The following is a 27,212-nucleotide window of genomic DNA, read 5'->3' as shown; positions in this document are numbered from 1 at the left end:
CTCCATAAATAAACTTCATTGCCACCTCATTACACCACATTGATGACAAGGTATTCAAAACTTGCCATGTTCCTGTTCCAAACCGACACAGTGGCACTATTCTGACGCCGTTTAACCAAAACTAACGGAAGGGGCTATTTTAAACTGTTTTAACAAAGTGGAGGACTAAATTAAACCCCGAAAAAATTAGGGAACCAAAATGAACCCAGCATATAAATTAGGGGACCAAAAGTCTAATTAAGCCTAAAAATAATAATGTTAACTATTGAACTAATATTTTATTATCAAGTGAGATAAAAAAAAGATGTTTTTTTTTCTACAAGAAATGGAAGAGAATACAAGAAATGAAAATAAAAATAATGAATTTATATTTAATTTTTTTGATAATATTCAATTTTATATTTTATTATTTATTAACATTAAATATTATATTTCATAAGTAAAAAAGTACCTAATTTAATTTTCATCAATTTGCAATACATATTATATATAATTTAAAAATTACAAAAAGCATAAAGAAAATTTCAATATATAAATTTTCAAATTTTTGAAATTTTGAGAGCACATCCGCCGCCGTTGAGTAAAGGAATTAAAAAAAAGATAAAAATAGAGTAGCAATTAGTAAGATAATTTGAATTAGAGAAGAAAATAGGAAAAATAGATGAGAAATAAATAATTAAATGGATGTAATAAAAAGAAGTATATAATAATTTGATAGTTACAAAAATTTAAATATATTTTACTGTATCGTCAAAGTTTGTTTTGTTATAAATCGAGTTGTACATATTCAATTAATAACAAGAGTTAAGTCATTGACTTTAAATGATATATATCAAATTGGTGTTGTCATTCTTAAATTAGTAACCATAATTTTTTAATTAAAATACTCATCCAACCAATTATTCAATACACTTAACCCCATTTGAAAATAATGTTAACCCAATTTTAGATCAAAAAGTTACACCAAATTCTAACACCTTAAAACATGTTTTCATTGGCTTTTCTATGTCTAATTTATGGATATTTATATAATATCAGGAGAGATTAAAAGATAAAGCGAGTAAAACACTTGATTTAGGCCTAAAGGATAAAAAGTATAAATTTTTTTTTATTAATATTTTTTTATTAAATTAATTATTAAATTATGTTTAAGAAAAAAAAGGCCTCAAATTTTTATTTAATACTAATTAATATACTTCTATTAAACTAATTATAGAATTATGTTTAAGATAAAAAAGGTCTCCAAAAAATATTTTATTATTAATATAGCTCTATTAAATTAATTATAAGTTTATGTTTGTGAATAAAATTGAATTAAATTATTATCAGTGTATGTTAATTTTTATTAGTAGTAAAAATGATAATTAATGAGTTAAAACATATTTTTAGTAAATTATAATTTCGTTTACAAGAAAAGGAATGATTAGCTATCTTTATTTTCTTATAATAAATCTAGATTCTATTTACTTCTTTTGTCTCTTTATGACTTATCTTACCTCTCCTTACTTTATTTTCTTCTTCTAATAATATTTTTTCCAAGGTATTGGTAGATTACATCCCTTAAATCTCTTGAATCTCATGTTGCTCGTGTGTACCAATTTTTTCATCCTCATTTCTGGTTAGTATGTTTTTCTTTCTATGTGTGTTGTTGTTATTTTTATTCTGTTTTGGATTTGCATTATAATTAGAAATGTGTTTCTTTTGTCTAGTTTTGTTTTTCGGTACTTTTATATTTATAGAGTTTTTTTTGCATATATCTTAAGGAGAAACTGATTTTTTTTTTTACAAAACTATTAATTAGATTATGGTTTACTCTTTCAATAGATAATAGATTAATTGGAGCATATGTGATGCTGGCGCTGGTTGAATTAACTACAGGCTCAAATACTGACTCTAAAGGTATTTAGAAGAATACGTGTTGAAGACATTGAGTTGTTCTAGGCTTAAAGGGAAAACACCAGAAAGAAATAGAAACTCTAGACCAAGAAAACCATGTTGAAGCTGTTGGTAAGTTGGGCTTAATGAAATAGGAAGCTGGTTGATGAAAGCTCAATGATTTGGAGAGGGGCTTCTCCTTGTACCCCTAATCCTTTCTCTTGTATACCCAAAAGCTTATTTAATTCCTACTTTGCCCTCCATAGTAAAAAGTAAAGAGTAAATTTTCTCTTTCCTATATTTAATACAACAACCCACTCATGCACCCCCAATTTTGAATTTGACCTAGCCCCCTTTTGTGCAGTAGGAGCCCCTTTTCTCTCCCACATCCATCATTTTCCTTTTCTTTTTTCTCTCCCCTCTAATTAATTGGCATTGCAGCAGTCGTAGCCTCCATATAATTTATTTTGTGTTGCGTTGTGCTTCACATCCTTTCAAGCTTCCTACCATTCAAGTTAAGTTCATTCTTTGCCTACTTAATCGTTTGTATGTTTTATCTGTGCAATCCATGTTTACATTTGTAAGTGAGACGGTGATTGGTTTGAATCTGTTATTTGAAATAGTTAAAATGGACTTCCATAGCGTACTTTTTTTCTTCAAAAAAAGACCATTACAAATGTTGACATTTGGTTCAGGAGTTGAATTACGGATGTCGACATCCGGTTCACATGTTTTGAATTTTGTTTTGGATCATTACGGATGTGGACATCCGATTCAGGCAATTAAGTTGCGGATGTCGACATCCGGTTCACATTTTTTTGAGTTTTCATTATGGAGGTGACAACTGAAAAAGACCATTATGGATGTCGACATCCGGTTTAGACAATTGCATTGCGGATGTCGATATCTGGTTAACATTTTTTTTAGTTTTCATTACAGATGTAGCAAGTAAATAGGATTATTACGGATGTCGACATCTGATTTAGAGAATTGCATGTGGATGTCGACATCCGATTCACATTTTTTTAACCCAAAAAATTGGACCTAAAAGTTAGTGAACCAGAGGTCGACATCTGGTTCAAAGATTGACATCCGTGCTTTCCATCAACACTGGATCTTGACATCCGGTGTAAGGATTGACATCCTTTTTTTCTCATGTACACCTAATAAGTGAATCAGAAGTCGACATCTGGTTCACTAGTTGACATTCGTGGACTTCATAAACGTTGGATCTTGACATCCAATGAAATGCATAGTTGACATACGTTTTGTATATCAACTAGAGGTCTACATCCATAATGTAAAAGGTACGAACTGTATCGCCATATCCAAATTTGCGACATACCGGATATCAACATCCGATAGTCATTTCAAGGCATGTATTTTTTGTTTGATATTGTAGATGAACACATCCGTAAATTATGCAAACTGGATCTCAACATCCGATTTTGACCATTATTGGATGTCGACATCTGATACGTTCCTTATAACTTTTTTTTGAACCGGAGGCCCATATCTGGTATTTAATCAAGTTATTTATTTTTTCAGTCACTTTCAATGCGTCATGAATATAAAAGAAACCAAAGAATGAATAAACATTGAACACCTTATATCAACAAACAACCAAAAACATATATATGCATTACAGAGCGTTAAAAAATATACATACTGGTGACAAAAAAACTTTCAAAGAACTCGTACTTGATGAGGATGAAGAAAGAGAGAAGAGACACGAGTGCAAAGGACTAGAGAAGATTCAAAGAGAGGGACTACAACAAAAACTCAAGGGACCACAACAAAAAAATCAGCCATAGTAAAACGTTATAGTGGAAAATGCCGTTGCAAGATGAAAGAAGGGATAGGTAGAGGTTATGTTTTGAAAATGTGAGAAGTTTGGAGGTGCAGGTTTCAGTTAAGAAACAACAGACAAACAACGCGCAATAATTTTTTTGTTATTATCTTACCTACCTCGGTTGGTAAGGATATAAATGTAATTAATGAAGGGATTTAAGAGTACAAGAGAAATGATTGGGGATACAGGGAGAAGTGTAAAGCCCACTTTCTATTGTTAAGTTTTGGGCCACTTGTTTTCTCACCTTCAGTTTCCCCTTAGTTTCACACTTAGTTTTCTTCTCCCATTCACAAAAAAAAAAAAAATAGTTCTCACTCTTGCTCTCCTTGGAATAGAAGCTCAACTAGGGCAGTTGCGAAACCCTCCTTCAAGCTAGCAGAATGTTCTTTTCTCCATGTAAGTTGAGCTCAAACTTCCTTTCTTCTCCTTTACTAGCTCTATTGCATTGGTTCCATCATTGGTTCTTCCTTAGAGCCTCATCTTCGTTCTTATGTTTGTGTTTTTCAGTCCTCTGGTGTGCTTTTGGAGCTGTGGTGCTCCTTTTGTTAGTGCTTTCTCTCCCTCAAGTTTATCTATCAATTAAGGTAAGGGAAGCTAGGGTTTATAAGTTTTCGAAATGATTTGCTTGTTTTAACCCTTGCATGTGATTTAAGATAAATTTGATGGAAATTGAGACTGTAACATGAAATTGGAAATGTTTCTAACTTACATGGGGCTTAAAATGGGGTTTAGGTTCATTTGACGTTGTCAAATTGTAGAATTCGCGTTTCTGCGTTATGTAAACTCGTTGGACGAGCCCAATATCTCACTGGGCGAGCTGAGCTTTCTAGCTTTAGCTTATTTCGTGAAATTTTGAATTCTCACTTTGTTAACTGTTGGATCGAGCTAAAATTTTTACAATAAGTCCTAGACATGTGATGCTTTGTGAACTCTGTTTGGAAGTCTATAGTGAGAGCAGTTTTTTTTGGAAAGGTTCCCTTAGATTAAGTTGTCGGCAACTTTGACCTTTGTCACTTTTTCAGTGCATAACTTTTTCTATAGGTACCCAATCAAATTGATTCTTTTTTGCATCGAGTTCTTGATTCAATCATCTTTAATTTGAATGTAAATGCAAAATTTTGGGAGCTTTACACAAGCTGCAATTTTATTTCTATAAGCCAACTTTTTTGCATAATGTGTTGTTAAGTTGGATTGGATAAAAATGATAAGAATTAGTTATTTTCCAAGTGAGACATATGTTGTATGGTTTATAATATGTGTTTTCAAATGCTTGTGTGAGAATATAGGAGATTCCATGGGGGAAATCCTATTTGATTTAATTAGTACTATGTTCATTGATGTAACGAGTCAGTATTGGAGGTTTATCCTGATATTCTAATGCTCATTCAAGACTCATGTAGAGTGGAATGAGTCATGTGGTGAGAGTGGCATGAGGTCCTGTCTTTAAGAACAATCTTAGGGTTCTTATGACGGTTGAAGAGACAAATCTTATGTGTGATAGGATGAAACCCATTGACAGTGACTTTGTAGGTAGTAGAGGTCACCACAAGTGCAAAAACCACAAAGAATCATACATCAATGTCTAGATCCGGATAATTGGATCTAGAGTGTCATCATGTGTGATGAGTTAGTTGATATTGCTTAACTTGGTGTAATTGGTGCATAGTTCTGCAAGTGTGTGTGTGTGTGTGTTTGTGTATGTGTGTGCGCTCTGTTTTCTTGTTTTGTGGTGTTTTGTATTTCCTTGTGTGTGTTTTGTAATTTCTTGCTCCGTGAGAAATCCTTATGGACAACTATTTCATGTTTAAGTTCTACTTATGACATTGTTCTGTGCTCATGGTACTAATGCTTTGATATATTTTGTGTGCGTGCTCTACTTTATATTATAATATGAAATATTTTATTTTAATAATTTTATACTACTAAAATAGAATGTTACAAGAAGTCCCATTTAAAGTTGTTGGTTAGAGACATTGCACGATGCAAAATGATATGTTGAATATTTGTTGAAGTGGGCTGCATAATAAAAGTCCAAACATTAGGCTAAAGAAATAGAAGACAATAGTCTAAAATTACAAGGCCAAAAAAATTATATATTTATTTAAGACAAGATAAACCATTGGCCAAAGCTATAGGTCCTTGGGTGATTTTCATCCATATGTGTTTCTAATTCTTTGGTGGTTGGTACTTGTGAGTTATCTGATACAAATTAATGTGCACAATTTGATTATCTGCTCACAAACTCACTCTCAACAGAGAAGGATTGAAGAGGGACAATGAATTCAAAACTTCCGTGTTCCAACAGCCAAAACAGAGGTGTTATATAAACCCGACATAAGAGTTTTCCCCCGTACATAATACACTTCCTATCGTCTTTCAGTTGGATATTGGCGTTCCACTCGTGTGTGGCTTTGCTTAATGTATCTTCGATCTATGTAAAACCTTATCTTGTGCCTCTTATCGTCGTGATGAGTGATAATAATAAAGAAAAAGGAAAATGATAAAGTGACTCCCTAAAAGTTACTACTTTTTTACTCCCTTACGTGTCACTGACGGGTGGAATTTTAAAAAGAATTTTGATTTATTATTTTAATTGTTGACATGGCATTGAATATGCATTAGAACTTAAATGTAGAGAAAAAGAAGGGTTTAGGTTTTGAGTTTGTGGTTCCTCCCTCTCACTGTCATCTTCTGTTTATGTACACACAATTGGAACCGAGACGAGACAGGGAGAAAAAGAAGGAACTAGGGTTTTATTCGAAAGAAAATGAGTTTTGGGTTTGCTTCGTCTCTCTTGCTCAAAGTAAATCGCTCTTCCCTTCCGCTCACCATCGTAGATCGTCAGACTGTCGTCTTTCCGTGCCAACATAAGATCTCACGTCTTCTCGTCGTTGCATCGATGATGACCGTTTTCCCCTGTCACTACTAGCGTGAGGTCATGTTTCTCCCTCTCTATTTCAATTTTTAATGGTGTGGTTTGGATTCTGATAATATTCACCACCTAAAGAGTGAGCATGCTTCTTCAACTTTCAAGCATCCATCTAATGTTCCATGTAGTTTGCCCCAAATTGGACAATTTTACGTCTATGTGCTAAATCCTACTTTTTAAGTTCTTGTAATTTTTGTAGGTGGCCAAAGAAGAATTATCGCGTGGTTATAGGTTGGAGGAAATGAATCAGTACCAAGATCTTCTTGATGGGGTCGAGGGATTTTATGTTCCAATAGTTGTGGATGCTACTTCAAGTAGAAGAGTATTAACTATCGAGCTTGTTTATGGTAATTATAAGAACTTTAGCCACTTATTTTTGATGCATTTTTCTATACATCTTTACATGCAGTTTTCTGATACCATAACTTGCATAGCTTGTTTACACACTTAAGTGATGTAAAACAATAAAAACATTTGTGGTGTTCGATGCAGCTGCATATCTTGTTTAGATGACAATGCTCTCAACATATATGTGGTAATTATTTATGTGGAAGATATAGTTTTCCATATTGGATAGCAGATTTTCCCTGTAGATGCTCTTATTTTATCTCACATAATCTAATTTGGTAGCCATTCACTCAATTTTTTTTTTGTAATTCATTAAAAGTGAGAAGAAATGTATGTTAACTATAAGAAACTTTATGTGATTAATTATATAATTATGTTTGGTGAAATTACCACCTTCAATCAGACAGTTTTATGAACATAAATTTGTCCATTTTTTAATCATTCTTTGGTACTTGTTGAGAGATGCTACTTGTCCTATTCATTAAACAAGGGATGCTTTCCTTATTACTTTAATTTGTTGGTTCAATTGGGGGAAAATATTTATGAATTCTTGATTGCTTATTTAGTTTGATAATCAAATTGTTTACAACATCCAAATCAAATAAATAGAATGATATTCTTGTGAATTAAATATTTTGCTTATCTTGGCACAGGAATTACAATTGAAAAAGTAACATCACTGGACCAAGAATTACAATTGCTTAGTCTTGTGAATTTTTATTATTGTTTATGATGCATAATTGATTAGGTTCTAGCATGTGCAAATGGTGATAGTTTTATAATTATTTTCATTTTGTTTTCTTGCATTCAATGTTAAAGAAAGTGTAGTACATTGTATCCATTGGGTTCTTTGGTGAAAAGGAATAGTGGTGTTGAGGTAATTAAGGTTGAGGATTAAGTGGTTGATTAAGTTTCTTGTGTAATTTTTGGATCTAAGTTAGAAAACAAATAAGCATCAAGACTGTGAGACTAAAAGATAGCAAGTAGTCATTTATAGAAGAAATAATAATATATCTTTTAAATTGTATTGTGCTCTACTTGTATTTCATACTGACAATGGTTCTTTGGGTCTTTGAGCTTTGCATTAGAGGAAATGAGTCCAAAGTAATAAGATAATATTCTTGTAAGTAGTAAGGTGTGATGATCTTACTTGCCATTCTTTATACAATCTTTGTATTTGCTGTGTATATTTAGATTCAAACGTGGTATTGCTTCTGCATTTTGGTGAACATTGAAATTAATAGATAATCTCTTAAAATGCAATGTTGTAATCTTTTGGAGGTAGAAATGTCAATAGATTTTTTAGTCTAGTTGATTAAATTGAAACTTAGACAATTAATTGTTGAATGTGCAGGAGTTTTGGACGATGATGTTGTTGACCTGGTGATTCATCAGTGGGAAGGCAATGTTTTGGATGCATGTAGCTCATTATATTTTTTCATTCCTATTTCTAAATTCGAGAATAAGTATGATAATTCACGAGGTGGATTTCACAAAATTGAATAAATATATCAAGACTTAGACTAATTTGACATATATATTGTTAAATTTTTTTATTTTTTAAATTGAATTGATATAATTTTGTGATATTCTTGTAATTAGTAAAATCATTTGATATTTTTTGTGAAATTTCTAGACCTGGTAATTTGATTTAATATTATTATAGGAACCATAACCATTTTAAAACTAGGTTTTAAATATAAAAAAAAATGATACATTTTTTTGTGGTGGTTATTTATAGGACCCATAACCATGCTATGTTAACAAGATTATGTTAACAAGATCGTTTGGTGTGACAAAAGTTAAACATAGCTACACATTTATTTTTGTCTAATCATAAGATAATGTTAATTGTACATTTTTTAAAGTTATTCTACAATTTTACTTAAAATAATTAATAAAGTAAGATAATAGGTTAATCATTATTTAAACATACTTATGGTACAATTCATGAGGAGGTCATTTATAAGAACCATGATCATGTTATCCTAACAAGACTCTAGTGTGAAACAAGTGGAACATGGGTATTCACTTATTTAATGTTCAATCATCAAATTATTGATAAATGTTTTCCCTCATTTAGATTGAATAATTGTTTTTCAATTGTTGAAGGTTTTTTAATGATGTTAATCATGTTTAAAGTAGGTGAGCACAAAGTATTAGTGTAGTGAGAAATCACATACCAAAGACTATTACGATGTGCAAAAACTAATACTCAGATCAACACTTAATATATCAAGGGTCAGCAATTAATAGTTTCAGAGTTATGATGTTTGTCATGTGGGACTTGACCAATTATCCCACGTCAAATTTTATTATGTTTTGAATAAAGCTTCCATAAACCTTAGTGAGGTATTTTAATTCCCTGAAACCAGTTTACATGTTGAGTGTCTTACCACAGACCACAAAATGTTACCGTGTGCAAAAAGTAATGTGTAGGTCAACACTTAATATATCAAGGGTCAGCAATTAATTGTTCCAAAGTTATGATGTTTTGCATGTGAGATTTATGGGCCAATTATCCCACACCAGATTTCATTATGTTTTGAATATAGCTTCCATAAACCTTAGTGAGGTGTTTTAATTCCCTGAAATCGGTTTACATGTTGAGTGTCTTACCACAGACCACATATTGTTATTGTGTGCAAAAAATAATGCACAGGTAAACGCTTAATATATCAATGGTCAGCAATTAATTGTTCCAAAGTTATGATGTTTGGCATGTGGGATTTATGGGCCAATTATCTCACACCAGATTTCATTATGTTTTGAATATAGCTTCCATAAACCTTAATGAGGTGTTTTAATTCCCTGAAACTGGTTTACATGTTGAGAGTCTTAACACAGACCACATATTATTATTGTGTGCAAAAAGTAATGCGTAGGTCAATACTTAATATATCAAGAGTCAACAATTAATTGTTCAGAAGTTATGATATTTGGCATGTGGGATTTATGGGCCAATTATCCCACACCAGATTTCATTATGTTTTGAACATAACTTCCATAAACCTTAGTGAGGTGTTTTAATTCCCTAAAACCGGTTTACATGTTGAGTGTCTTATCACAGACCACATATTGTTATTGTGTGCAAAAAGTAATGCGCAGGTCAACACTTAATATATCAAGGGTCAGCAATTAATTATTCCAAAGTTATGATGTTTGGCATGTGGGATTTATATGCCAATTATCCCACACCAAATTTAATTATGTTTTGAATATAGCTTCCATAAACCTTAGTGAGGTGTTTTAATTCCCTGAAATCGGTTTACATGTTGAGTATCTTACCACAGACCACAAAATGTTATCGTGTGCAAAAAGAACTATTAAGGTCAACACTTAATATATCAAGGGTCAGCAATTAATTATTCCAAAGTTATGATGTTTGGCATGTGGGATTTATATGCCAATTATCCCACACCAAATTTAATTATGTTTTGAATATAGCTTCCATTAACCTTAGTGAGGTGTTTTAATTCCCTGAAATCGGTTTACATGTTAAGTATCTTACCACAGACCACAAAATGTTATCGTGTGCAAAAAGAACTGTTAAGGTCAATACTTAATATATCAGTGGTCAGCAATTGATAGTTCCAGAGTTATAATGTCTATAATGTAGGAGTTGTGTTATCCCACATGAGATTTCATCGTGTTCAATATAGCTTCCATGTACCTTAGTGAAATGTTTTAATTCACTTAAACGAGTTTACATATTGAGTGACTTGCCACAGACCCTAGATTGTTATTGTATACAAAAAGTACTGTGTAGGTCAACACTTAATATATCAATAGTCATCAGTTAATCGTTACAGAGTTATGATATTCTTATTCTTTGTGAAAAAAAAGTAAGTTAGTTTACTCACATATATTCTTATGTTTTTTAATATTTAATTTAATTTAAAAAAATTAACATTAACTTAATGAAAAAATGTTACAAATTAATTTAACTCATCTTTTGATGAAATAATTTATTGGAAAAAACATACACAATTTTTTCTGATTAATTTTATGAAAAAAATGTTAAAAAAATACATTTTTTTACAACAAAAAATACGTTACATAAAAAATTGAAAATAAATAACATTAGATTAAACAATAACTTGGTGTTATTTTTGTTTCTCCAACAATTTATTGGCACTGATGTTTACATTAGAGAATCACATTAATTAGACAATTATAAATATGATAGCAATCTTTTCATTCTATTATCAATGTCTAATAATGCTATTAATCAATGAATCACGAATAAGGAAAAACATATAATAGTTATGATTTTCATCATGACACCAAGTGGCACCATGCTAGTAAAAAAAATGTTACATATTCATTGTTCTTAATCTTCTCTAATCCTGTACCATTTCAGATTCTTTTTGTCAATTGCATTCTTTGTCTTCTAAAAAAGTCTCTGTTGTATGTTGCATCTTTTCTAAAAAATTAATGGTTTTAACCATGTCATTGATCAAAGGTTGAGTATGTGCTTCCTCCTGAATGCACATTGCTACAATTGCTAGTTTCCTCTACAAGAAATTCTCCGATTCCTTGGAATCCATTCCTGTTAAGTTTGTTTACAACAACCTGCATCAAACTAACACAATAACAACCTGCATCAAAGGTACTTCTCATATTATTACTTTACTACTAGGACTGAAAATTGATACCTAAGTTACCTAAACAACAAACTCACATTCTAAACAAATTTTAAATGCTAAAAGAATGCTAAAAGCTAATCTAACTACAACCAAAAAATAAGAAATGCAAAATTTCACTATTAAGACCTATAAATGCATCTTAGAGTAGGCTAAAGCTAGAACTTCACTAAATCAAAGAAGGAAAACGTAAAACATCTATCTAAACAAATTTAGAATGCCTATCTTAGCTTTAATTGCAGAAAAACAACAATTATTGTACCAGCAAAACAAGTTTAGAAACCTTGGGAGAAACAAGCGAAAGACCGAGACTTTATCGAGAAAATGGAATGCTTGGAAGAACACCCCACCTCATTCGATTTTGAATCTCGCATTCCAAAAAGTGAAGAGTGAGGAAAGGGAATCAAGAGCTCTGAACATTATGGTTAAAGATAAAATTCAAAGCCTACATATGTTGTCAATTCCCAATTTAATTCCTTTACATAAAAACTTGCGGAATCGTTCTCTGCAAACATTATCAGTGTATTTAAAATTTATTCCTACCTATAAGGAACTAAATTAAGAATCTATAGGACCAAATTAAGAATACATAAAGAAAATTAACTTTGACAAAGGACCAAATCGGTAACCTTTACACCATTATATCTAATTTAGTAAGGTTTTATAAAAGGATCAAAGAGATAAATCTTAACAGAAATAGGGGCTGAATTATATTTTTAACCTAAAAAGATTATTTAAAACATTAGAATAACCAAGTAAAGGGATTATCAAGTCCTTAAAATTGCATCCATTGACACCAAGAAAAAGGAAGGCAAGGGATTAGTAGTACCATGGCAACCCAATGGTCATGAAATTTAGAAATAAGAAATTTAAAAAGAACATATTTTGGTGAGCATGGATTAAAGTACATGAACCCTGAAATGATTAGATACGAGAAATAAGACGAGGATTTAGGAGAATACATTTTGTATGAACTTGCTGAGGTTGCGGGGATTGTTGGTAAAAGTAAGAATGATTGGCATAGTCACATAATCACCCAACTTGCCAATTTCTCCAATCCCTTTGGAAGTGCCCAAAGACCACGTCGTAACTTTACCATCACCAACAAATACGACACCAACTACAACAAATTCAAGTACTATGTTGGTGTTTTCTTTGAAATATAGAAACTGCTTATAAAAAGGAATATGATATTAAAAAACGAAATAGAGAGGGAGAAGCAGGACCTTGCCCTAGTAACAACAGAGGAAATGGTTCTCATCGACGCAGCGACGAGAGGACGCGAGATCCGATGTTGGTCTGGTATGACAGTTTGACGATTTGCGTTTCTGTGTGCATGGAGATAGAAGATGAATGTGAGCGAAAGGGAAGAGCGATTTACTCTAAGCAAGAGAGACAAAGCAAACCCAAAACTCATTTTCTTTCGAAGGAAACCCTAGTCCCTTCTTTTTCTCCCTGTGTCGTCTCGGTTCCAATTGTGTGTACAAAAACAGAATATGACAGTGAGAGGAGAAACCACAAACTCAAAACCTAAACCCTTCTTTTTCATCACATTTAAGTTCAAATGCGTATTCAACGTCACGTCAACAATTAAAATAATAAATCAAAATTGTTTTTAAAATTCCACTGGCCAATGATACGTAAGAAAGTAAAAAAGTAGTAACTTTCAAGGAGTCACTTTATCATTTTCCAAAGAAAAATGTCAAAGAATGATGTTGGAACAATATACCACTAAAACACGCTAAAACCATAGGATGGTCCTAATCTTGGTCACACAAGCCTTTATTAGGCCGAGAAAGGATTGGATTGGATTATTTTAGCACAAAAAGGAAAGAAAAGAATGGCGTGCAGGAGCATGCTTCGTTCAGGGACTCTCATAGAACCCATTCTACTCCGTACTTTCAATTTCAATCCTCATAAGCATCACATAACCTCACGTACCAAATGTAACAACCTCACCGCAATTAGGTCACGCCGCTTTCATCCTCCAAAACCTCCTCTCTCTTGTTCTCTCAATCAAACGCCGTCGTCCCACCACCAGGAAGATCCTCCTCCGGACACCGTCTTCAAGGCCATTTCAGGTAGCAACCCACAATCCACAAAACCGTCACATTCCGTTATTAATGTTAGCTCCTTTTCTGTCACAGAGGTTTCCAAGGTCGAAGAGAGCGTTGGCCAAACGACAAACGTGGTTATTGGAACCACTGTTACAGATGATTCTAACAAAGAGTGGTTGGCTTTGGACGAGAAGGTTTTGTTTAACTGTTTCTTGTTAGACATTGTTTTCAATTAGTAGTTATCTGTGCATAATCGATTAATTGTTTATGTTTTGTGTTCTGAAGGTGAACTCCTACCCAACTGTTCGAGGATTCACAGCAATTGGAACGGGAGGTGAGGATTTTGTGCATGCCATGGTTGTTGCTGTTGAATCTGTGATCCAACAACCAATTTCTCAGGTATCTGTGTCAAGTCGTTTCTGGAAATTGTGCTTTTCATATTGGAAAAGTTTATCTTATTTGTATTGTGATCCTAATTAACTTCTTTCTTAATTGCATGATATAGCTATTACAAGTTGGGGTTGTGTTTGTGTGTGTATAATATAAACTTATAAGCATTTCATTAACGTGCTATTACAGTTTGTTAAGTTTTGTTATTACTTTTATATCTATTCTGTGTGTGAATTGGCTTCCTCTTGAACTCTACATGATGTTTATTATGGGTAACAATAGCCCTTGTTTGCTTAGCTGGGCTTGTGTAATAATTAACTACACTCTAAGGACGTTTTGATTGAAGCATAGTAAGAAAGTAATGGACTAAAAGAAAGCTTAAAGAAAATAATCTGATTATAGTTATAGTGAAATCTTTTTTGCGTGATCAGATTAGTATGACTTATTAACACTATTTATTGATATATACCTAAACTATCACTGAACAAGATTCTTTTACCAGCATCACAGGATAAATAATTAATCAATAAGCTAACAGGTTTGAACCAACCCACTACTCTATCCAGTACAACTTTAAACTTAAATACTTTTATGCCTTTGGTCGTTTGATGCTCCCCTGAATGTTGGTAGTCTAAGTAGTGCATCAGTTAATACAGTATTTAATTACATACAAAATATGAAGTTAGTAAACAATTTTTGGCTTCCCTAGGGCAGTTTGTCATCTCTGAAACTAGTTTAGGGCTATTTAAGATAAACTGTTCATATAAATTTGGTAATTATGTTGTGTATATATTTTTAACATAGTTGTTATAATAAATAGTCTTAAATTGAATTTACTGTAAAGGTGTTAAGGTGTGGTGTGCTTCAGATCATGTTTTTGGTAATGCTTCATTATTCCTTTCTTTTTCTCATCCTAAATATACCCTTTGTGGGGATTAAAACAAATATACGCTGGGATGTCATTGCCCAGATTCTTGAAGCCCTACTACACAGGTTAGATGTGTATATTTGGCCAAACTCTGAAGAAAAATATGCATTGAAGGCAAAATATTCATCAACCTGTATCTCCAAACTACACACTACAAATTCTACCCTTTTCTCATGCCAATCCCTTAAGAAGACTAATTTACCACCTCTTTTACCCAATCCTAGACAAAATTCTTAAATCACCTAGGGAACCTGTCTTGGACAAAGGAAGTTCATACAATTTTTCACAGTCTAAGCTTGGTCACTATTAGAAACTTCCTGGGGAATCTGTCTCCAATTTTCAAGTATTAGTTGGGAATGTTGGTACTCTTGTCGCTGAAGGATTAGTAAGATAATTGGAGGTCAAGATTCAAGGTTATTCCTTGAAGCTTCTTGTTTACATCTTGCCAATTACAAGAGCTATTTGGTACTTGTTGTGGCATTGCTAGCCACTTTGGGCCCACACAACTAGTTAACTGTGAAATTTTATTTAAACAATTGGTTAGGACTGGACAAAATTAATTGAATTGTACTAAACTGTGAAATAAATGCACTAAATTAAACTAAAATTACTGAATCATATATAATAAAATCTGAACTGAACTATTATACCGTTCAGTTTAAAAAACTGAACCTCTAAAAAAATAAGTTCAATTAACTGCTCTGTGATTGAAACTGACCCTGTCTACGTCTCGCGCACCCAACTGATCCCTCATTCTAGGTAAAATAAGCTGTTAAAGTATGTTCGATGATGGAAAAGAGTTATAAAATGATGCACACAAGAACTTTTACTCTCTTTCCTACCTTTTCGCAGAGATATTTGTATGTATGGGTGGCAACAAAGCATAAAATAAGGAGGACCTTTGCTTTACATTTATATAAATGAGTGAGTCATATATTTAATTACGATTACAGAGCTTAGAATGGTGCTTTTAAATACAATTTCATCCTTTTTTATTTATTTATGAAGTCATGCAGTTGTATAGTCAATGTGCTTACATAGCGAGAAATTTTATATATATATATATATATATATATATATATATATATATATATATATATATATATATATTAACATTTCAGTTCATCTGAACTATTTTTTAGTTTAGTCCAGTGCAATGAAATTTATTTTGGCCAGCCCTACAATTGGTTTATCACATTACATGGGGGCAGATCCAAACTTCCTTCTCCTGCTGCCTAATTTAACCAATTCCAAAGATTGTCTTTCCAACGATATTATTGAACTTTTTGACCCGCATGCTACAACATCTCAGTAGTTAGGATTACCCACTGATTTGGAACCTAAAAAGGCTATTTTGTTATATACTGACAAGGAAGTATTTCACATTTTTAAAGGATTACCCCTTCTAAGGTCACAAGATCATTTAATACAATTGTTGCCTGATATTGGACAAGCACAGCCTTAATCGATACACGCATAGCAGAAAAAAAAAATGAGACCATGGTTCAGGTCATGCCCAATGAAGGGATCATAGTACCTCGTACCAGCCCTTTTTCTTCTACATAATCCTTGTCAAGAAGGATGGAACTTGGAGATTTTGCACTAACTATAAAGCTTTAAATGACATCACAACAAATCATAGTTTCGCTATTCCGACTGTCAATGAGCTTCTTTTGATGAGTAGTTTTGCACCCAATTTTTCTCTATACTGGATTTTAGATTTGGCTCTCATAAGATCTTGGTACATCCGGAGGACAGACTTAAGGCCCCTCTAAAACTTACCAGGCCTTGCGAATGGCTTGTGATGAAGCCATTTGGGTTTACCAATGCCCTGTCACATTTCAATGTTTGATGAATGAGATATTTCAAGGCATCTTGCAGAAGTTTGTACTGGTATTTTTTGAGGAAATTTTGATATATAGTCCTACATGGTCTGCGCACCTGCAACACTTACAACACTTTGAGGTGATTCTCCAAATATTGAGAAAACATCACGCTGTGTCAGGAAATGGTGTGACAATGGACAACAAGAAAGTCCAAGCAGTTTTACGATAGCATAGTCTTACAGGTTTAAAACAATTAAGATGTTTTTTAGGCTCACTGGGTATTATAGAAGATATTAAAGGTTATGTAACCATAGCCTCTCCTTTGACTAATTTGTTGAAAACGGATAGCTTTCATTGGAACTCCTCCATTGCTATAGCTTTTGAGAAGTTGAAAACAACAATTACACTAGCTACAGTTCTTGGTCTACCTAGTTTCTCCAAGCCTTTTGTGTTAGAAACAGATGTCTCGAGTACAGTGGTGGGTTCAGTTCTAAGTCAACGTCACTTTAATGAGCTCTATTGACTTTTGTATACCGTTGGAAATTGATCACAAGCTTAAATTTTATTTCTCTTTCAACTATAATTGTTTCTCCGTGTAAGTTGTGGGCTTTGCAGCGTGATGTGAATGTAATCCTTCAAGAGTATGTCATGAGTATATTGCAATTTGCATCTATATACTTTCATGTAGTGATAGAACCTCTTTTTCCGAACGGGCTTTGAATTTTTAACATGTTGCTACAGGGATATGTGAAGCAGAAGTTATCATCAGGGGGCAAATACGTATCTGTAAATATTGGGCCAATTCAAGTTGTTTCCAGTGAACAGGTCTGTCTGTCTCGTTCTTTCCCCTCTTTTATCCCCTAAAAGAACCTGTGGGAAAGGAATGAAAGGTTGAGACGTGTCAAAATTTTATTTACATTTATTAGAAATTAGGTAATAATACTGTGGCATTTTTCAGGTCCAAGCAGTATATAGTGCCATGAGGAGGGACAACCGAGTGAAATACTTTTTATAATCTGTCAATTATTTTGTGGAGTAGTACACCACGATAGCAAGGTATGTACCAACACCTACTTTTTACTGCCGAAATTAATCCGTGATATTGGTGTAACACATGGTTTGGTAATAGTGTAATGTAATAGCCACTATATTCTTTTTTTACTTCGTACTGTTGAAAAGGGAATAATTTAGGATTGGATTAAAAAGGCGGATCTAGGGATCGGGGTGGTGGAAAATAATGAAAATGAAAATTTTTAAATTAAAGACAAATGGAAAGTGAGAAAAATAAAGAAAAGATTTATGAAAATACTAACGTAAACAACACTATAGTGCATGTGTATACGCATTTTTTAAATATGCATAATATTATATAAAATATGTGTATGCATTTTTTAAATATACGTTAATATATAAAATAAAATTATATTTATTAAAAATAAATGAAATATATTAGAAAAGATGAAAGAATAACCATTGATAAATAAAGAAGAAGAGAAAAAGAATTTTATAAAAAGTTTGTAAAAGTAACGGTCAATTTTAAAAAAAAATTAATAAATAAAAATATTTTAAAGGATATTTTAAAATATGGAAACAAAAGAGTGAATCGTCTTTGTATATTGTTATATATATAAATGATTTGATTGATATAATAAATTTAAAAAGTAAAGAAAAAGATATCCTTATTATTATAAAATAATAAAATAATCTTTATTATTAACTAATTTTAAAAATTATTCACTTTTATTACTAATTTGTTATCGTAAAAATTTATTTTATCAATTTTTTTATTATTTAATATTTTTATTTATTATTATATAAATTTATTTATTTATTATTATTATTGTTATTGTTATTATATTAGGTAATCGATTATATTGATTGTGTTTACTCAGGTAAAGTAACCATAATATGTTATTATTATATTGACATTGTAGTTAAAACTAGGTTTAGACCCGTGGTGTTTTTCTTTTTAACTTGTATTAAAAATGATAATATAATTATTATTCTATTTTTATAAATAATTTATTTATATAATTATAAATATAATACTGACAAAATTAGATATTATTAAAAATTAATTATGCATTATGGATTTCATAATAAAGTAATAATAATACTAATAATCATAACAATAATAAGGAAATAATGTAGATTATAAATTCCGTACAAAATAATAATAAAATAATTTAAAATAATAATAACAATAAATATTTATAAATACTAATTATATTTATATTAATTATAGTAAAATATTATTAGTTATGTGAATAAAATAAAATTGTTGTACGACTAAAATTAAATTTTTTAGTTATATATTATATTAAAATAAAATATGTATACAATAATTGTTGTTAAAATAAAATGTGCATTATGGATCTTTTATGGTCATGTACAAAAATAAATATAAATTTATGTTAAAATTTATTAACAGAAAAATAGATTAAACTAATATTTAAAGTGAATTAACTCATAAATATATAAAATTAAACATAAAATATTCTAATAAAAATAATATATATATGTATATATATATATAATTAAAAAATAATTTAAAATAAAATATATTTATTCATTCAAATAATAATAACAAAAATAATATTAATTATAATAGTATTATTAATTAATAATTAAAGAAACATGTTTAAATATAATATAAATATTTATTAAAACAATACTAATAATATCAAAATTAATAATTAAATAAGTTAAAATAACATATAATTGGTGATGAAATAATATTTATAATAAGTAAAATTATAATAATAGTAATAACTTTAATCTTTTAATAATTAAAAGAAGCTAAAACAAAATATAATTATTCAAGAAATATATTTGACAATATAATTAGTGGTAATATTAAAAATTATATTTGACAAAATATACTTTAATAAATAGAAGAATCCAAAAAATAGGAATATATGAACTCAAAATCTTAATTCATAAGTAAAGAAATTTAAAATAATTAATAAAATCAATTAATTGATAAAATATTTTTTACAACTTAAACATAAAATTATTAGTTATAGTTGTATAAATTTAAAAGATATCAAAACGTATAGAATAAAAAACAATCCATAGTTAGAAAATTAAAAATAATTAATGAAATTAGTCTTTCAAATAATAATAAAAAATTACAAACAAATCATTTAAGTATTGATTATAAAAATAATTGTTTTAAACCTTTAAAAATATTCACAATCATGTTTCAAAATAAAATAATTATTACTTTGAAAAGATTAAATTTATACAATATGGAGGACAACAAATCATAAAAGTAAGAGGGTCCACTATTTTTGCAATGAACCGAATTTGAACTAAAAGTGTAAGTTGTTTTTATTAAACTAAAACATCAATCTCTAGTTTTACTTCTCTAGTTTTATTGTTTTTCTTATTAAGAATGTTTGTAGTATTACATATTATTTTTCTTTGAGATATCTTTTAACAATAATTCTTTTTACAAATAACTACTTAACTTTATTTTATTACTGGACTAAGATTTCGTAGTTAAATAACCAAATAAAAAAAAGGTAATTTATAGTTATATAATAATTATAAAAAAATTGGTTAAAGATATTGAAACTCTTATACTTTTAGAATCAAATAATTATTTATCATCTAATAAAACCAGGCAATTTAAACAGTTTCTTTAACCTTCCTGATTCACATTTTTTATTTATTCCAGGATTCAACAGGTTTCAACATAAACTCCTCTGCTACTTCCTTCAACCAATTGTCGCATATCAAAATCACTCAACGCCAATAAAACTTCAAAATCATAGAATATTACTAAAAAAGAGTCTAAAATATAATTTAAGAACCAAAATCATGATAACAACAACGCATGCTACTATTGCCTACGATAATGGTTAAAATTCAATGAGTGGATAAAAATTAAATAACTAATGAGAAAGCTAATAAATCAAAGATGATACAACTGTATATTAGACAAATTAAGCTAAAAACTAACCACAAACATGTTGACACAATATTTTTTACAATTTATGTTTGTTCAATATTCAAGCTACCAATAGTCAACATTTAAATTGCAAGCACAAGGCCCTACTTGATGTAGAGGATAACATTGTCAAGTAAGTAAATTACAGAAAAATAGTCTTACATCTAATAAACTAAATTGATTTGTATGGTATTGATGTGATTTTCAAACCATTATTTAAAACACTATAGAATTGCTTTATTTTTAAAGTCAAATATAATTGGCACAAATAATCACTTCAGACTTTCATAGAGCAGCAATTACAAACCCAACATATGAAATATTGACATATATTATTTGCATATAACCTTGAACAAAAGGCCGATTAGTATATAATAAAGACAAAAAATTTTATGCCTCGTCAATTTGGAGAAATTAACTAACAAACCTGCAAAAAGTTCCCAAAACATCAAACAAAAGGTCAATTAGTATATAACAAAGACAAAAATTTCATGTCTCGTCAATTTAGTGAAATTAACTAACAAACATGCAAATCTACAAAAGTTTCCAAAGCATCAAAACACCAGTTCACAAATCATATTATATTTAAACAAAAAGAAAAACTTCTACTATTCAAAAGACATTCAACTTTGAAGAAGAGTAAGAAATACCTTTGGACAGACTCAGTTTCCATACCAACACCTGCGGTACACACGATAATGTCGATACCAATAATATTAAAGGAAAAACTAACTATCAATACCAATAATATTAAAGGAAAAACTAACTACAAGTAAAACAATTTTAGAACCCAAATAACTCTAAAAAATTTAAATGCGTATAAAAAAAGCCAAATATAATTTTTGTATTAAATTCGTACACATGTTACAAACCAAACATCATAGAACAAATGACAATCAAGATAAGGAACACAAATATTTAACTAATATGAGACCAATATGGTGGAAACCATAATACAATATAAGCAAAACACAATTTTCTCATTCTTTTTTTCTTGCTACCACTACAACAATTCAAATAAAGGAAACAAAGATAATTATATTAGTAAAATTATTGCAAATATAAGATCTCACTAGTTACTTCAAATAAAGGCAGAAAAGATTATTATATTAGTAAATTATTAAAGATACAGGATCTTACTAGTAATAAAGTAAGATGGGATCCATAAAATCTTTTCTGGAACATGAATCAAATGATTTTGGTTATTGGATGGAGCTAAATAATATACCAATTAAACTGGATAATAATAATTAAAATCATAAAATAAATTAAACAAGCAAAACCTCAAACTCTAAAAACTTACCTTGTCACTACCTGTAATTTGTGTTTGATGAACAAAATCACACACTGCCAAATAATAATCCCTAAAACCCAAAAAACAAAGAGTTGCAAGATCAAACATTATTACCTTTTCTTCACCCCAAGAATAGGTTTATGAAACACTTGAAAAACCTAAAAAGATTTATGAAAATGAGCCCGAAACAACAAAAAATATCTTCAAACAACAACACGGGTAACAATACATATGCAAAAAGAAGAACAAATCAAAAAACACTCAAAAGTTATTACCTTTATGTACTTCATCTTTTACATCTATTTTTGGTACTTTCTTTTTATCACTTTTTGAAATTTTACATAAAAAATAGCTATGAAAATTCTGCATTTGTCCCTTAATATGTATTAAAAGTATATTATAGTTCGTCCAAGAATCTTAGTGCTTAGGAGCTAAAAATAATTTAAATAGATATTTCAATATTAACGTTCTTAGACGCTCTTAATGACTAAGTCTTGACGGAGGTCTAAATTCTAAAGTAAACAGTAATTCAAATGTGGTGATATATAGTGTGTAGATAGAATATCAAAACAATTATATATACTACAAAAAAAAGGTATTATTGCGTGTTTCAGACGGGTTATTGATGGGTGTAAATCTGTTTGTAAAAAGATCGTAGGTAATATTTATCAATGGATTATGCCCTTCGGTAATTACCATGGATATATTTGTTGGTAATTACTGAAGAATATATAGTGAAGACGACGCCTGAATGTACAGATTAAATCGGTCCAGACATAGACCAAGTCGAATGTTACGGGGATCACTAGCGAAGGATTTATGCTTTCGATTGAAGTGCTTTCAGGATTCACCATCAGATGGATGACGTAACATTCCTTGAGTTTTGTTCGCATAATGTCATGACATATGTTGTGCTATTTGCATTGAAGCAAATATTCTTTGTAATCTTGGAATTATAGGCAAGTAGAACATGAACTTCAATGGAATTGGTTTTTTTTTTACCTTCATCTTGGATGAATTGTGTGATACTAAGCTTGCCCACAAAATTTTCATTCAAGCAAAGATGCATCATTTTTGCCATTATCATTGTCACAAAAAAGCATTCAACCATTCACAAAAGAATTAATCTTCTTAGAGTACAATCCTAACTTTGAAACTAATCTCTTGGCTTCATAATAATTATTGGGCAAAGAAGTATTTGGTGGTCTTAGATCTAAATAGAGTTTTGCCATACAGTCCAATGCTTGGTTGGGAACATTCCAATTAGATTTACAAGCCAAAAGTCCAATGCATACTGACAATTTTGACTCCATTACCCCTTTAAATACAGGTTGATTTGCCTCTGGCAATAAATTGTAAAACCTCTAAGTAACTTCATTTGGAGACTCTTCTAAATGACTATCATCTTGTTGTTCAAATGAAGCATGCTGGTTAAGAGCATCATTCACCATTTCTTGCATATACATAAATTGGTCCATCTTAGAGGTATGTGCAACAGTGCTTGAACTACGAAGGCAATTTTCATGTGTAGTCTAATCAACAAAGGGCATTTTGTCACCATGAAATGTTCAAATCTTGTAATTTGGCATGAAACCTTTTTGGTAATAATTTGTTCATTGTAGTAAACCTCTAGTTTACTTGATTTAAGCTTTTGCACCTATTTTGTAGTATTTTTTTAGTCCAATTGCAATTTACATATAAAAATCATGTTCAAGGTTGCAATTATATAAAGCAAATGGTATTTGCTATAATCATACTATAATAATATATATTAAAATAACAAAAGAAGATTAGAGTGAAGGCTACATACCAAAAACACTAAAGAAGGGTTGAGGTTGAGTTAAAGAAGAAGGAACTAAAAAGAAGCTAGTCAACGTACCTGCAAAGCAAGAAGCCATTTAGAAAGTAGACATTACACTTTTATGTGTACAAGAACTTGCTTCAATTTAAAAATTACTAAATAGCTCTAATGTATCTTATCTTTCTCTTTGTGATAAATGTATTATGAATTCGTGGACGAATTCCTCTCGAGAGGGGGGAGGAGGATGTCAGTAAAGATCATTCAAAGTTGAGGGAAGGAACTTAAGATAGGAAGGGCGAATCTAGAAACTAGGATAATTCCAAGTTGTTAGACGCATGGAAAATCTAAGACTCAGAATAAGCTTAGTTTTGGGGTCTAAGTGCACTTCTTTTGGGAATTTTATTGTCTTTAGTTTTTGTTTTTAGATCATATGCATTTCCTAGAGTAAAATTATAAGTTTTGTAGAAAATGTGTTAAAAAGAGACTTTTATAGTGATTTTTTAGTTTTAATACCTGGTCTAATATAAGTGGAACTTGGATCTAATTTTATTTAACTCCCTTGGTTTGCCTTAATTTAGACTTTAATTCTGTTTTTCAGTGGAGCTAAGATGAGTTTTAAAGAGAGGTGAAGCTAGGAGAAATGGGCTGGGAGCTACAAAGAAGATATCAAGCCAAAAGCAAATTGTCACTATCATTAATCCTATATGGCAACTAGCTTTGAGCACTTTTGGATGCAATGTGACAGTTTCACAAACATATCAACATCAAGCTTTTAGAAGTCAAATAAGGAATCAAAGGAGTATGTTAGATAATCTTAAATATATAGTGGTTAATATTTTTAATTAGTTGCAACATATTTTTGTTAACAAATTTAGTTTGTTTGTTTTTTCGTCTCGTGTGCGTCTCAGTTTTTATTCAACACTAAGTACACTTCTTCTTTTTCCCTTATTAAATGCCTCTAGAGATAGCAGAAAAACCATTCAGAAGTTAAAGAGAAAGTTGACCAAAGTTTCAGAAAAAAACTTGGAAGGATTAGAAAAGACAAAGAGATAAAGAAGTTGAAGTGAATAAGGAAGGTGGATATGGCCATTCAAGTAGGATTGCATGGCTTGATGTAATGGAAGGAACTCCTTTTGGTCTAGATTTTTTGAACTTACAGTTAAACTTTACTTCAAAAATTAAGTGAAAGATGTTTAGATATTTTTCTTACAGTATTGTTTATTCTTTGGTTAAATTACTTTTTTTGTCCCTCTATTTGTTATGAAATTTCATTTTGGTCCTCAAGTTTTTTGTTGTCTCAATTTGGTCCTCACCGTTAACTTTGACCAGACGGTGTTAAGTCAACGCCACGTGTCAATTTCTGGTTTTTTTTAATTTTTTGAATTTTTTTTTTAATTTTGACACGTGTCACTTCACAGTTGTGCCACGTGTCAAAGTGAATCAATTCAGTCCCTATATTTGTTTTTAGTTTCAATTTAGTCCCATTTTTTGTAAAAATGAAGCAATATTGTCTTCTTTAGATTGAGACTCAATTTAATCTTTGTATACAACTTATGATGATATTCTTAATAAAATTGACGTTTTTATTAAATATTTGTAGAAATATTTTTAAATAAGTTTTTTTTTAGTTTTATTATTAAACAAAGTTAAACCCCAAACTTATTTTCAAAAGTTAACAATTTTGTCATCATATATAAAGGCATCAAGTGTATCATATTATACAAACTTAGTAAAAATTAAAAATCAAATAACTTGTCACACATAAGTTTAGGAACTAAATTTCAAGTTCAAAACAAAATCAAAGTCTAATGTTTTGTGTAGAATTTAAAGTTAATTTAAAATACTTATAAAAATATTTAATAAAAACATTAATTTTAGTAAGAATATCACCATAAAATTTATAAAAAAAGTAAATTTAGTAACAATTTAAGGAAGGACAATATTGCTTCCTTTTTACAAAAATTAGGACTAAATTGAAACTAAAAACAAATATGGGGACCAAATTGAGTCACTTTGATACGTGGCACAATTGTGAAGTGACACGTGTCAAAAATAAAAAAAAAATTTTAAAAATTTTAAAAAAAATTAAAACAATTAAAAAAATTTAAAAAAATTTAAAAAAAAAAGAAATTGACACGTGGCGTTGACTTTAACACTGTTTGGTCAAAGTTAACGATGAAGACCAAATTGAGTCATTTTTAAGAAAATGAGAACCAAATTGAGACAACGAAAAACTTGAGGACCATAATTAAATTTCATGACAAATAGAGGGACCAAAAGAGTAATTTAACCTTATTCTTTCGTATTATTGGTCAATCACAAATGATGTTTTTAAGTGTATAGAAAATTATGATCGAATGACTGAATATAACAATTTAACTTAATTTTATGAAGTCCTTGACAATACTTTCTATTGGAAAAAAATGTGACAATTGCATGATTCTGCCAGCAATGTTCTAGAATTATCCAACAAAAAAAATTGTGCTAATTTATTACCTTGTAGTTTATAAAACATACTCACTTTATTAAATAAAGCAATGAAAAAAAAATACTCCATAACATTTACAAAAATATGATGCACAAGAGTTCAATCTTGCTTATAGTTATTTCGCTTTGTGCATAAACTACAAAAAAAAGTTATTGTGATATATAACTCATTTGACTTTGGAACAATTCACATAAAGAAATTCTTAGCAAAGGAAATTTTATGAGCACAAGCTATATAACTCACTAATGAAGATAGAATAGAAAAATCTCTCAAACAGTTCAACAACAAAACTTTATTAATAGCAGACATCACAATTCCACAACTAAAATTTAATTAAGATGCAAGAATTTGGAGATACTAATTTATGCAACTAAAATTAATGAAGGTTCAAATGTATGATAGCAACTGGGAGATAATGAAGGTGGAGACCCATGACAATATTTTTAATGAACATGGTGAAGAAAATAAGTTTTTCCAGGAATTGTTACAAGGCACCAAAGTCCACTTGGTGCGTGCAGTAACACTAATTGGACAATATTTGACAACCTATTCATAAAGAGATACCATTTAGGTAGAAAGTTTTACATGTTGTGGTTGGTTCCAACCCTATTTCACAACCCATTTATAGTTTTTGAGTTTTAATTTCGTTTTCAGTCATTGCTTGCTATTTTTACCCATTTTCTATCATCTTTAACATGTTCCAATTCATAGTTTTGGAATTAAAAGCTCAAATCATCAAAACTCCAAAAAGTAGTTAATTTTGGAATTTTTTTTGTTTTTCTTGATTGCAACAGTAATTTGATAATTCAAACATGTTTGTTTA

General features: G+C 30.2%; 1 protein-coding gene across 13 annotated transcripts; it reads left to right on the top strand.

Annotated features, from left to right (window-relative positions):
• The first annotated feature begins 13,435 nt into the window (after positions 1-13,435).
• LOC114179481 lies at positions 13,436-25,185 on the top strand. 13 transcript variants are annotated; one of them, XR_003603476.1, is made up of 7 exons: positions 13,436-13,731; positions 13,798-13,901; positions 13,993-14,106; positions 17,593-17,680; positions 17,810-17,907; positions 20,534-20,543; positions 22,752-23,107. XR_003603476.1 is itself a non-coding variant. In XM_028065833.1 (6 exons), the coding sequence occupies exons 1-5, from the start codon at positions 13,491-13,493 to the stop codon at positions 17,864-17,866; spliced, it is 600 nt and encodes a 199-aa protein (XP_027921634.1). In that variant the 5' UTR covers positions 13,437-13,490; the 3' UTR covers positions 17,867-17,907; positions 24,500-25,185. The 13 variants fall into 13 exon arrangements, 6 of the variants coding, with proteins under 6 accessions (XP_027921637.1, XP_027921634.1, XP_027921636.1 ...); XR_003603473.1 differs by lacking the exon at positions 22,752-23,107 and adding an exon at positions 24,500-25,185 and having other exon boundaries at positions 13,437-13,731; positions 17,593-17,676; XR_003603474.1 differs by having other exon boundaries at positions 13,437-13,731; positions 17,593-17,676; positions 22,860-23,107.
• Positions 25,186-27,212: the final 2,027 nt, after the last annotated feature.

The sequence above is a fragment of the Vigna unguiculata genome, chromosome 3, assembly GCF_004118075.2.
Source record: "Vigna unguiculata cultivar IT97K-499-35 chromosome 3, ASM411807v1, whole genome shotgun sequence".
Lineage (NCBI taxonomy): Eukaryota > Viridiplantae > Streptophyta > Magnoliopsida > Fabales > Fabaceae > Vigna > Vigna unguiculata.
Note: the sequence above shows the minus strand (reverse complement) of the source record. Positions and strands in the feature narration are given on the sequence as shown.

What these genes read in the sequence shown, in the direction of transcription:
- LOC114179481 (XM_028065833.1), top strand. Translation starts at nt 13,491, where the DNA reads ATGGCGTGCAGGAGCATGCTTCGTTCAGGGACTCTCATAGAACCCATT. An exon ending in TCCAACAACCAATTTCTCAG is followed by an intron (nt 14,107 to 17,592) that starts GTATCTGTGTCA and finishes ATGTTGCTACAG; the next exon opens with GGATATGTGAAGCAGAAGTT. An exon ending in AAGTTGTTTCCAGTGAACAG is followed by an intron (nt 17,677 to 17,809) that starts GTCTGTCTGTCT and finishes GGCATTTTTCAG; the next exon opens with GTCCAAGCAGTATATAGTGC.